The 13755-nt window shown below is 42.0% G+C and overlaps 1 protein-coding gene across 1 annotated transcript in view; it reads right to left on the bottom strand.

Moving 5' to 3' along the window:
* Positions 1 to 504: 504 nt before the first annotated feature.
* crb2b (crumbs cell polarity complex component 2b) overlaps positions 505 to 13755 on the bottom strand; it is a 32949-nt gene continuing 19698 nt past the window's right edge. The window contains exons 7-13 of the mRNA XM_034872123.1: positions 10484 to 11437; positions 9061 to 9602; positions 8130 to 8295; positions 6098 to 6959; positions 5106 to 5222; positions 4790 to 4916; positions 505 to 3464 (exon numbers count right to left, since the gene is read on the bottom strand). Of these exons, the coding sequence (XP_034728014.1) occupies positions 3243 to 3464; positions 4790 to 4916; positions 5106 to 5222; positions 6098 to 6959; positions 8130 to 8295; positions 9061 to 9602; positions 10484 to 11437 (2990 nt within the window). The 3' untranslated portion in view covers positions 505 to 3242. The remainder of the gene's footprint in view (positions 3465 to 4789; positions 4917 to 5105; positions 5223 to 6097; positions 6960 to 8129; positions 8296 to 9060; positions 9603 to 10483; positions 11438 to 13755) is intronic.

The following is a 13755-nucleotide window of genomic DNA, read 5'->3' as shown; positions in this document are numbered from 1 at the left end:
GGGAAATGGGAAAACTGACGAATAAAATAATTACATAAAAACAATGGGTTTCGACAAAATGAAACCATCCATTCATTATTAATTTATTTCTTGTGTTTTATTTTCCTTGAACACTGTTTAGGACACAAACCAGCCAACTTAACAACATTTCCAACTAAATGCACAAAATAACAATAAACCATCTAATCCTCCTCATATACAAACGCGCTCTGAGTAGAGATAAAGAGTTTTATATCAAAATAAGATACTCACTTTGAAAAACATGGGTGTGTAGTGAGTGAATTACAGTACAAGTCCTGGGTTGAACCATTACTATCACCAACAAATTGAATCGTGTTGATTTCCTAACAGGAATATATAATACTTTGGAATAGAACTTTTCATGTATGGGCGACTGTGGCTCAGTGGTAGAGCGGTTGCCTGCCAATACCTTGTACAGCCACCTCGGCCACAGTGTGACTAGAAAAGCACTGTATAAGATCAGTCCATTTCCATTTACATGTTCTGATCTGCAGTGTGCTTTACATGGTACAGCTTTAGTAAAACAACTCCAGTGTAAAATCACTACCATTTTGTACATAGCTGGGATACTTCCTGTGTATGTTCTGTTGTAAAGTCACAGCTCTGCATGTGTGTACAATACCATGATGCTTTTAACGTTGGAATATTTGAGCAGAGCAGCGTCCCTGCACGCTTCTCACAGTGAGGTTTCCGTCAGCGTCTTCTCCTTTAAAATACAGTTCACACAAAGGCTTTCACTGCCTGAATAAGTAGCATAAGACTTGTAGTTTGGGGGGAGTTAGGCGCTGGAACTGTTAAATAGTGAACAACACTAATTTGTCTCAGAGAACCAGAAATCATGACCCATTTCGGCGACGAAACATTGGCGTCAGGGTCGGCATTGTTGAAGGTCTCCATTTGCGGCCGTTGAGACCGCAACACAACCCCTCAGAATTCTAAACCAAAACAGTTCAGAAGTGTTTCCAAAATGTCTCCAAATGTTTAGGGCCTCTGAAACACCAGAGTAGGGGGAATGAGATGTGTTAACGTAGGTGCACAAAAGGTGTTTTCAGCAATGTCAATATAGATTAACTCTTGGAAGAAAGGGACTAGGTAGAATTTGAAAGAAGTTGAATTACTCCTTTAAATTAGCTACAATCCAAGAAGACATTCTTTGCTTAATCCTCTTTTTTCTGACACTTGAAGAAAGCTATTTATGTCCACAAATACTGACGTGACACATTAGACCACAGCAATAGCATTCCTAGAATTGCATACCGTCCTTTTCGAAATTAATTACAAAAAGGGAAATACAGTGACTTGAACTTTTGTAGCACATTAAACACAAAACACAAGACACAAATAAAACACTCACAGCATATTTACACAGTGACAAAGAATGGGCAGAGTGGTTAGCCAGTACAGTGCACATTGACAATATAATACAGCAAATATTAACACAGCAGTGTTTGACCCGTGCAGAGGCTGCAGTGATGTAACTCTTCACGATAAGTTAGGGGTTCTGGAGTCATGTTTCATACTATGGGTTAGGGTTAGGGCGATGGGGGGGACTGCAGCTGCTTGAATAAAAAGAAGTTACTCAGTAACTGAGTGAATAAAAACCTGCATCCACAAGATAGAAGAGTAACGCCTTCAATTTAAGAATATTTTCACAAGTATGACTCTATATTGCCTATATTACGCACCTGAAATCAACAGTGCTCAAGGCAATATTGTAAAAATTAAAATGCCTAAAAGCAAGAGATGACATGAGGTTTGAATCAAAAATGCATTCCTTCTGTATTAGATTTTTGCAACTGCTTCTTCCAAATTCATAGACAAAAAAAAACACAAATTTACCGTGCATGATGGAGAAAAACAGCATTTATCAGCTCACATTATGGCAGAAGTATTGAAGTCATGCAGAACAAGCATTAAATCAGTGTTTGTCTGTAAAAGAAATCTCCCTTTAAACAGACAAACCTTAGTATATGCAATGTTAGGAAAGAAGAAAGTGCCGCCCTTGTAATATTATGCAATTTATACTCATGCAAATTAATCTCTGTTTGACAGAATTGATTTCACATGTATTCTTCTCCCTTTACACATCCCTCGTTCCCCTGTCATGCAAAACACAATCTGCAGAGAAATGTTTTGAATGTTTTGCATGCTAAACCACTAGTGATGAATTACTTGCCTCTATAGAGGTAGTCAGAGAGTTTCAGTTGCTGTAGTTTCCAGCCTGGGTCAATACATCCCTTAATACCCACAGACGTTTTGGGCTTCTCTTTAGTTTATCTGGTCCTCACATGAGTTTGGTCCCATGTGAAGCTTGAAATTGTCCTCAAGACTCAACTTTGCAAAGAAGACGTCCAGCTTTAGAACATCCTTTGACCACTCTTGCCCCTGCAGGACAGCCTGAGTAATCGGGTAGCTGTCACTCTCAGCCTCGTCTTTATCTGTCCATCTGTGAGACTTCAACATCAGTAGTTTTCCCGGTGGAGGATCATTCATTATTCAGTGCGTTTACATGCAGTTTAAGAACCTGAGTGGTTAACATTTGAGTTAAGGCTATGTCACGGTTACTCAAACGCCATGTAAACACCTAACCCCGGCTCAAACCCGAGTTCCCATTCACCGGTTAACAGACCTAGAGAACTCCTTTAGTAACCGGGGTATTCGCGCATGTATATATGTTAACAGGGGTAACTTGGGTTATGCACATGCTCCGTAGGTTATAACTGCCCCTGCCCTCTCCGCTGCACAGAAAGTGAAGAGAGCAGTTGGAAACAACAGCGCCAAACAGCAGCAACACAAGCTTTAAACCTTAAACCCACGCTAGTATGAGAAGTAAGGCATGAAGAATGTATAAAATGTACAGCACTAAAATGTGTCCATGTTCTCCCTGGTTTGCAAGCTGTTGTAATTTTAAGAAAAAGGCCTTTTTCCTACCAGTTGTACGTTGTTAGAGCACCACCTACTGTTCTGGAGGTTGAGTTAATCCTGTAATTCTTCGCATTCTTCCCCGTTATGTATGCAGGGAGAACTTGCATATCCAGGTTATTCACTTAACAAGGGCAAGACCATGCCCCGGTTACTGCTATGCATGTAAACGCACTGACTGTATAATCCTCCATCGCTTCTTCAGAGGGCAGAAGTGACCCCGCAGAGCTCTTGTTCTCTCTGCCCCTTTACATAGATCCATCCACTGGATGTGAGGCTGTGAGGCAGGGCTGCAGGCCTCAAATCAGCCTCTCTTCTGGGGGCACTTTGAGGACACTGCCCATCTCAAGCCTGGCACCGGCCACCTCCTGTGAGCTGGGGCTGTACGTGCCCTCTGACTGACGCTTCTTCCGCGCTGTCATGATGAGGCAAAACACCACCAGGATGGCCAGTAACACACACAGGGTGATCAGGGGGATGGTCACCACCAGCCAGGGGATACGCTCCACATGCTCCGCTTTCTGCAAGACAACAGAACATATAATTATGTACAGGGCTTTAAATAGATTTTTTTCATCACCAGCCAACATGGCTGGTAGATTCTAAAAAATGACCAGCCAATGACATTTTCCACAAGCCAAATTTCCCTTCTTTCTCCCTCTTCTTTCATCTTCATTATCCCTTTCTCTGCAGCCTTCTTATTTTGTCATTTATTCATAAGCAATACCACCAGGCTCATAGCCAACAGTTGCAAGACACTTCACGATAGTGTTCATGGGAAATGTAGGATTAATAGCCTACTTCAAGCAGTGTTGCAAGATCAAGATTACGTTGCCAAGCCAAACACACACAAAACCACCCAAATATCTTAGAAAACAGACCAATCTGACACAGTTTTGCAGTCGCTGATTCAAACAGACACAGTTTCTTTTGTTTTTTTGATCCTGTGACTAGTAATTTGACAGTTTTACCCACATTTGGCCGGTTGCCATGTTTCAATAAAAACCCGTTTTTTGGACCTACAATGTTCTTCGCACATAAAATGAATGGATGTTTGCATTTAAGTTTTGGGTTTTATTCAATTTTTATAACATTTGAATTTTTTTAATGATTCAAAAAACTATCTTGACTAAACTTTGTCGGATACCTGTCTGGGATCCACTCAACATCCTCTGAGTTTAACTAACTATTAATCAAAACAATGCATAGCTTCAGCTTTTAATCCATTATTTCATAGAGGAACTATGAAAAGAGTTTCAAAGTTAAACTTTAAAACAGTAAATATGTAAATTATTTTAAAACATATTAATGAATTAGTAAATCAAAAATAGCATTTTAAAGAAATTTACTAACTGAACTAAGGATACAGCTTTTAAAAAAGCATTTAAAAAGGCAATTCCTTTCCCCATTTTCAAATCTATTTGATTGCCGCTTTTCCTTTGCCAATTCGAAATCCAATTCCAAAATAATTTCTCCTTTCATTTAGGCTTTTCCTTAGCCTTTAGGGCCTGGTGCTAGCTAGACAGACAATGCAAATTAGCATGGAAACAAGTTCTCTGATTGGCTGAACACCCGGCCTATTACATTCTTAGGTTTCAGTCACGCTGTGTATTTTAAATAATATATAAATTCAAAATAATTGTGTAAGTAGTAAAATAAAACAAATTCAAACCACACAAAAATATATTTTCCTATTTAAACAAGTGAAGCTAAAGAATGAACTACTTGAATCTAAGCTATGGATATTAAACCATCATTCAGATTCAGGTTCTAATTTTGCACATGTGCTGTGAAAGTGAATCAACTCAAAGCCAGTGTCAGTGAAAAAAAACGGTTTGTCACTTACTTTGCTATCGCACACTGTGCCGCTGAAACCCGGTAAACACACACACTGGAAGTGGTTAAGTCTGTCCAGACAGGTGGCACCGTTGAGACAAGGGCTGGACTCACACTCGTCTATTTCTGTCTCACACCTGAAATACATCAGAAGGGTTTTACCACAACCCTGACTGACAGAGCAGACACAAACACACACACACAAACACACACATGCACTCTCCTGACCTATACACTTGGATGTGGTTCAGAGAAACTTTCTCCTGAGCAGCTGGTGTGTGTGTATGAGTGTGTGTGTGTGGTGAGGATTGTGCAGTGTCTCTCACCTGGCACCTGTGTATCCCGGCTTGCAGGTGCAGTTGCCTCCAGAGTCACCCCCTATACAAACCCCTCCGTTAAGACACTCTGTGTGTGCATCGCACGCCACTGGCGGGAAACGCCACCTATTGGACACACACATTCATTACCCTCTAAGGTAGGATTTTGTAGTATACGTTCAGATTACCTTTAATAATGACCCAAAGTCTGTGCAGGTGAAACTAAGATCTTCACAAGTAATCCAACAATTATACAATAATGATTTCGGCTTCCATCTTAATCTGAACAAGAGTTCAACAAGAGAGATTTGACACTTTGCTGTTTTGTTGACAACAGCCTCTGCTTTCATTAAGTGGGTTCAAGAAAACTCCACATTTAATGTTATGCAAAACGTAAGTATCGTGATTTTTCATGCAACAATATTTCAGTATACATTTTTTTCCTTAGAATCAATATTTTTTTATCCACTTGTTTTTTTTGGTGCAATTACTGACCTAACTAATTTCTGTTTATATGGTAAGGCAAATGCAACTAAATCATATTCATTTACAGCAGAAAGCAGAAAATGCAGAAAATCCACTTTTTTACAAATGAAATAAATAGACTGACTTACATGTGATGTGCATTCTTCTTAGAAAATAATTACATTTTTAGAAATGCCTCATGATATATTGTCTTTAGAAGTGTATTATTAAACTTTTGTTTTTGTTTATGAAGGAAATTACTATAGAATCACAATAAATACCTTTACCAATACAAATCAAACCGGCACCCATGTATCGTGAAATAATCGTGAATAATCGTAATTGTGACAAAAGCATATTTTCCCAGCCCACAGCTAATCACCAGCATGTCTACACAAACTAGAAAGGATGTTTCCTCAACCTATATTGATGTCATTACACTGCAGCCTAATCAGGTCACTGATGAGGCATGGTAATTATCATGAATCTGTGCAGAAGGTAAAAAGCCCGTGCTGTATAGAAAGCATTGTACTCACTGGCAGCGTTTGCCGACGTAGCCAGGAGGACATGAACAGGTGTGAGCTCCCAGCCTGTCCACACAGGTTCCTCCATTCACACAGCTGAACTCCACACAGTTATCCACCTCTTCCTGACAGTTTGTCCCTGTGTATCCAGGCTCACAGTCACAGCGGTAATCTGCCTTAAGGTCTGTACATGTACCATAGACACAGGGATCTGAAGAACACTCATTAACCTCCATCTCGCACAGATCCCCCTCCCATCCTGCGCTGCAGCTGCAGTTAAAGTCATTAAACTGGTCCTGGCATACACCCTCATTGAGGCAGGGCTGGGACTCGCAAATTGGTTCACCTTGGCATCCTATAATTGGCTCGTGCCCACCCAATCTGGAGAACCGGCTCATCTGCGGGGCGTCCGGTACATTTATGAGCGGCAGGTAGACTCCACCCACTCTCACCTCCCCTAAACATCCAGTGTAATTCTCAGCCAGCCAGATTTTGGTGTCATTTAGGAAGTTAAGGTTGCCGCCAACGCCAAAGCTACCACCAACTCTCTGCCCATCGACGGTAAGGCGCCAGCGGGATGCTAAATGTGTGGGATTGACCATGATCAGCTGGATGTGATGCCATGCTCCGTCTGCAATGGGTCTAGTACTTGTGAATGCCAGCAGCTCTGCACTCGCCCCGCTGTTCAGTTTGACCAGCAGGGAAGAGTTGAGCAGACCAATGCAGAAGACCTCAGCTCTGCTGCCGGCTCGCAACAAGATCCCGTTCTTGTCCCGTGTCCGAACATCCATGGTGATGTTGGTAACGGGGCTCAGCAGGGAACTGTTGGACACATACTGAAGAGCGTTGTCCTGAAAAATGGCTTCAGTTAAACCTGTGGGATGAAAAGATCATGTGAGCAGTTTATAACTGTTACTGACACCAAGAAAGTGAAAGTATCACATTGCATTATCAGGTGTGTGATTGTTCTGGGAGCTGGGTCTATACATATATAAGAGAAGATTTCAGGACATTTCTACATCTCCAACACTGGTTTTGTCTATTGTTCTTTAAATGTTTCCACTAACTTTAAGGCAGTTCAATAGTAAATTGCTCAAGTATCACTTGAATAGCAGTGTTTTAAAATGATAAATACAGGGTTTTCCCTTCCATTTCAAGGCGTAGGCCCTAAGCTTAGGCGGTAATTTGATTTAGGTAGCTACCTACTTTATTAGCAAATCCAACACCTAAAAGAAAACACAGCAGTGTGTAAATTCTTCAACACTGAGTTAAACAGCAAGGACAACCTTAAATGTTTATCGGCACTTAGAAAGGAAGCATAAAGAAAGGTAAGCTAAGTGTAAGTGACGCTAGCAAAGCTAGCTAGCTAATGTTAACCTCTGCCTCTTTAGCAGTGTGGGAATCGCACTGGTCTGGTTTTTGTCTTTACTCGTTTTTGCCCTGCGGTGGTCTTGGATCACTTGGGCTCAACCCCTCAAAGTCTTGTTATTATCTTTTTGAAAAACGTATGTGCATCTAACTCTTCCACAAACTAAAGGAAAAGCTCATCTAGCCTACTGATGAGTCCAAAATCAAGACAGTCAGGATTTCAAATCCCACTGTAGTAACACATGATGGGTAATCAAGATGACTGGAATAAGCCATAAGTAAAGTGATTTTTGTTCATTGGATCTGTTGTCAGTGTCTCATTTCCGGTGTGTCTCTGAGGCTTCCTGTTTCCATTTTCTCTCTGCCAATTGGAAAAAGCATCAAGCATAAACTATTTATTTGTTGTTTCTTTATTTCAGTAGGTCTGATAATTTCTCTTCTCAGCACCCTTTGCAGTCAAACTCTTGAGGTGATGGAGTTTCTTCCCTCTCTCATGTTTTCCTTTGATGTCAGTTATGGTCTACTGTTGGCAGGTTGTCCTTAAATGTTGCTTCAGAAATTTTCAAGACGGTAAGTCCAATCAAGAAATTTAGAGCTAAACAAATACTTGACCTCAACTGACTTGACTCGCCCTGCCTTGATAAGGGAGTGATAATCACTGTCAAAGTTTACTCACACTCATATCCGTCCTGTAGGTCCACACAGCGTACTGCGTCAGGACAAGGGTTGTCGATGCACCACAAACGTGTCTCGCATAGCCGGCCCGAGAAGTTAAAGGAACAGTTGCATGTGAAGTTATTCCAGGTAATCAGACACTGTCCACCATTAAAACATGGCTGATCCTGTGCACAGACAAACACAGATGGGTGGATTAGATGATCACTTGTAAAATCTCCCACCTGATGCGATGGCAGAGAGGATTGAGCGGTAACTTACAGATCAAAGGGATTCACAACCAGATCAATGTTAATAGGGTTAAGGCAAAACAGTACAGCACTATCTATCAGCTATCAGACAGCACCGCACGGCGCTTAACTTAACTTAACTCGTCAATTTGTTGTTGGTGCATGATCATCTCCTTTTGTCGGCTAAAGTCAACTACAAAGGCCCCTGAAAAGACCATCAGCTCGCAGTGACCTCTGCCCGGCTCACAGTCTCCTTTGGTTGACTAAACTCATCCTCTGAAATGACTTCTAACTGTAAATGCCATGTCATGTGAATGGTTGTAATTTCAACTAGCTGGTGGTTGTGAAATTTTGTAGGCTATCACACAAATTGGTGTGCATACTGCATAATCGTACGATATCATACACACCCACTTATGAGAATCTGTTGAAAAAGAAGTCAGAGTAGTAGTTTTGGTTTGAAAATCCCTGACCCAAATGTTGTTTGGAATTACCCACATGGTAATCCCAACCCTTGAAATAAATAGAATTTTGTTTGCAGTGTAAAAATAGGCAGGTGTAAAGATTCATAATTGTACCGCGGTTCAAAAATATTAGTAACATTTCCAAAGTTCATGTTTTTGAGAGAGTATGTCATCAAATTGATACCATATCTTTAGTTAAAATGATGATAATACAGCTAGTTATGCATTTCGCTTTTACCTTGCATGTGTCATCACTTTGGCATCCTGACAGCACGTTCTCCGCTGTACCTGCCTGGTAAACTTCCACCCCTTCTGCGTGATCCTCAATGGTCAGATGCTTGTGGTCCAGTTGAATGTCCTGCAGGCAGCCCTTGAAATTTCCACCCCAGGCATTCATGCTCTTGCCTGCAGGGAGCCCTCCCACATACACCACATCCCCTGCCTCTACACTCACATTCCCTAATGCTCGATGATTCCCTGCTTTGGGGTAGAGCACATGGCCATACTGTACCTTTACAGTCACTAAATTATTGTTGCCGTCAGTGACGAACATGGCCTCTGACAGCAGAGTGGTGTGAGGGCTGTAAATAGCAACAGTGCCCTCCTTGAGATAGACTGTCAGGTAGGGCGTTCCTTCCCGATGGAGTTGCAGGAGCAGACCGTTGTGTTTGAGGGAGCGCATAAAAAAAGAAATAGTGAAGTTGTCTCCATGATTTTCCGTGATGTTGAAGCCGGCGTAGCTTGTAGTGTTCTCATGTCCAAAGGTCCAGGACGGATACTCTGAGGGGGGAAGGGAACCACACATTTATTAGTATATTAACACACTGGCACATGTTACACCTACATTAGCAATACTTTATTTGGGAAGGTACTACTAAAATGGTTTTATGATGTTGTGTGAGGCTATTGAGGAGCATTTTCAAGAAAATCCCTGGTGTGTCTCAGCTCTGGTTTGAACTGTACTTTTTAACAGACATTTTGAAATAAGTGCATTTACCAGGAATGGATGAGTTGAATCACGGTTAGTGCAGGATCCACTGATTTTCGACCCATATTGTATGGAATACATGTCAGGATTGGGCCTCTGCTGCGTTGTTTAATTTTTGTGTTTCTAATTTAAAGCATTTTGAATCGCTTTGCCGTTTTTTTCAGCTCACACTTTATGGCAGTGCAATACTAGATTGCTGGGGTAATTCTTTTTTCTTTCTTTTTAACTTTATTTGTCTCGTCTTGTATCTATGAGACCAACAAAATTCCATTAACACATCATAAGTAAATGTTTTAGTTTTTTTTCTTCACCAAACTCTGTGATTTGGCATGATAGCAGCCCCAAACAGCAGTAAACCCTATCTGATCTGATCTAATCTAATCTAATCTAATCTAAAGTCTAAAGCTTAGACTTTGATATATCCAAATTTGTCCAGATTTCATTCATACATTTTGATGTGTCATACCCTCAATAAAAAACAGGACCCTTACTTTAAGCAAGATATCAAGAGATCAAATTGGGATATCAATCTGTGTTTGTCTCAAGTATTGGTCAAAGGTTGAGAATCCCACGTAAAAAGGCAACAGTTCAACAGTTCTTCCTAGTCTTGGAGACCACCAATCTGATCGCTATGCACAAAGCAAACTTTTGAGTATGCTACAGGTATTCTTACCTTCCCCGCAGCGTTCTCCATAGTAGGGCCGATGACACAGACAGCTGGGACGAACCCACATGTCCACACACTTCCCACGTTGCATGCATGGGTCATCTTGACACCAATCATTTTTGCTGCATCCTATTTCCAAGCCCTGGTTCTCCTCTTTAATGAGATCCTGAGGTAGAAGCAGCTTGTGGTCAACTTGAAAGTCTTGCATGCAACCAATGAACCCCCTTCCGCTGGAGGTTTGGGCCAAATAGTCCTGCGGTGCCCCTCCAACATACAGATGTTGAAAGGAGCTGGGCTGTAGGAAGATAAGATGATTGTAGCCCTCATTTTTCACCAGACACTCTTCTTCACAGCCAGGTCCTTTTACAACAAGAACCAGCCTCTCATCCATGGTCACAGTGGCCTGGTGCCATTCCCCGTCATTGACTGGGCCAGGGTAAATGACCTGTATTACCTTCCCTGACTTCACCCTGGCCTGAAGGGAGCCTCCAACAAGCTCCAAGGAGAAAAAGCGCTCCATGGTGCCCTGGTAGAACAGCACCATGTCGGGCAGAGTGCTCCTGAATTGGAGTTGCATGTGGAGCCAGCGATTGTGGTCTTTAGTCTCTCGTCGCGTCCTGTTTTTTGAAATAAGCAGTTGCATGTGGATGTAGCCCTCAGAGTTGAAGGAGAAGGTTGTGGAGGTGTTACAGCGATCACCGGTCCAGCCAGGAGGACAATAGCAGGTGTAGCTGTGCTCTCCATCATCGGTCAGTACGGGGACACAACCTGCTCCATGTTGACACTGATGCTGTTTGCAGCCGACCAGACGGACGTCACAGTCTCGCCCGCCCCAAGGCTCCTGGCCAGGCTCTAGTACGGGGCAGTGACACCTATAGGAGTTGGCAGCGTCTTCACACGTGGCGCCATTCTGGCAGGGATTGCTCTCGCACTCGTCGATGTCTACCTCACAATGTACACCTGCATGAAAAGACACTCACGTTTAGTACTACAACTTACTTTTACAACGCTGATTCAACTCCAAAACACTGCCTTCAAATGGATTACAAAGGAAGTCATATTTAATAATGATTTAGTTAAATCTACTTAATCAGTCAACGGGGATGCACTGGGAGCCTGGCAATTCAAACTACAGTAGATGACTTAATTAGACACATGCAGATGAACAGGCAGATTTGGTTTCAGGCAAGGCATACATTTTTTAATCAGTCATTTGCACATGAGAAAATGACTGAAGTAAATGGCCATTAATTGCTCAATTAGAGAATGATTAAATCTGCACAGAATCCCTTAACACAATTAAACCAGTTTCTGTCATACTGACTGTATCCACTCCACACTGAAATAATGCACTATATGCTTGTCAGACAAACTTGCACACAAACACACACCCTGTGTCTACTAAATGCGTCTTTTAGTAGTTACAGCTATCTAATCAAACCGCATTAAGCCCTGGCAGCATCAGTCAACTTGCATTAACAAAGTCCTTTGAAATACTCTACACCCAAGGAATCCTAAAGCTGTTCATCCTCTCTGTGTGCCAAGACTCCACCCTCATTCACAAGCACGCAACTTTCTTCTTTGCTAATGTAGCATTAAAGTGCTGTACCATACTGTACCTGTCAGCCACCAGAGCCCACAGCAGCAGCACAGCAGCCGCAGCAACATCAACCTGCTTCTCCCCATGATCCACTGAGTCAACAGCCAACACACTCCTCACACTGCTGGCTGTCAGAAGTGACACAACTAGGCTTGCTTTCTCTCTCTCTCTTTTTCTCTCTCTCTCTCTCTCGTTCTCTCTCGATTTAGCTTACAAAGCAGAAGTGCCTCCACTCCTCCACTCTGTACCAGGCAAACAGGCTGAAGTGATTACAAGGCAGCACCTCTTCTTTTCCTAACTCTCTTTCTCCCTCCTCCGTCCCTCCCTGAATCCCTCCCTCACACCCTCTGCTCCTCTTCTGTCTGCAGCCCAGCCCTGGCAGAGCGGTAAGCCTACAGCCTCCAGCTGGCTCCTGTCAGTGTTTGACAAGAGGAATGCAGTGCTGCATCCCCTCCTTGCTCCATGTGCTGTCCTGTGGATGCCCACTAGTGGCTGGAGCTACAAGAATGAACCTGCAGGAGGTGCTGCAGGCACTCGGTTTCTGACCGATCTAGTAAGCCCATATGGATGTCCATATGTTGGGACTTATGCATAGCAGCTAGTCAGTCTCATCCACCATAGTGGCTGATCATTTCACATTGTGTGTGTATTACCTGTGGGAAGACTTGCTTCTGAATTGATTCAAGGACAATTTAAGTAGATTCAACACTAGTAAAAAATTAAATTTGGAGTTCAGAAACTAATTTTGAAATTGTGGAGGAAAAACTAAAATTCAGATTTAGTGGTTAGAATGTTAGGAATAAATTACTAATAGTCAGTCAATTTTGAGAATTGTGATTTTAACCTCACAATCCTAACTAACATTCTCTGACTTTATTCTGACCGTGCTGTCCGAGTTCTGTCAAAATTCTGTGTTTTGTTACAGGGTCACCAGGGTTGGGTAGGGAAGGAGGTGTGTGGGATAGAGGTTGATTAAAAATGGTATCTTTGAATTACATGTTCCCTTAAATGAATCTTGGCAGCAGTAAGGAAGAGGAAAGGAAAGGTGGAAAGGAAACCTTCTCATTCATTCTCACTCTCTTACATCTTAATCTGCTGACTATGGGCGTTCACTCTTTCAGTTAACCAACCAGATTTTGGCAAGGTCTCTGCGAGCCAATCATATAATTGTTGTTGCAACTCCCTCACCAGTTTTCTAGACTCCATCTGGGGGATATCCCTGTACTACCTATGGCTTCTCTAACCCTTGAAATATGTATGACATAGCGATGGGGTCCAACCACCAAAAACTCTGATTGGGCACCATGTCAATACATTTATTTCACTCTCAAATAAATTCTTTTCTATTTGAAATTCAGTTGTTAAACAGTTGTTCAGAAAGCAAATATCAGACTTTACTTTGGTCAAACTATTGCTAACGTGCTCTTGAATTCTTCCTTTATTCACATAATTCATCTCAGAGATCATCTTCCATATTGGCAAAACTCACAGTATACCCTCACAGTATGTGGTGACATAAATGTTTTTTTTTTTCAACAGAGCTTTTACCTAAGCCTCCAAAGAACATTTACAAGTGGAACTCTGATAGAAGCAGCAGACGCATCAGCATTGACGGGGTTGATAAAGTGTATTCAAAATGCAGCTTTAGTTTTCACATGGTCTGTGTTGACTTAACTAA

Source organism: Etheostoma cragini, chromosome 5 (assembly GCF_013103735.1).
Source record: "Etheostoma cragini isolate CJK2018 chromosome 5, CSU_Ecrag_1.0, whole genome shotgun sequence".
Classification (NCBI taxonomy): Eukaryota; Metazoa; Chordata; class Actinopteri; order Perciformes; family Percidae; genus Etheostoma; species Etheostoma cragini.
This window is presented reverse-complemented; position numbering and strand designations above follow the sequence as displayed.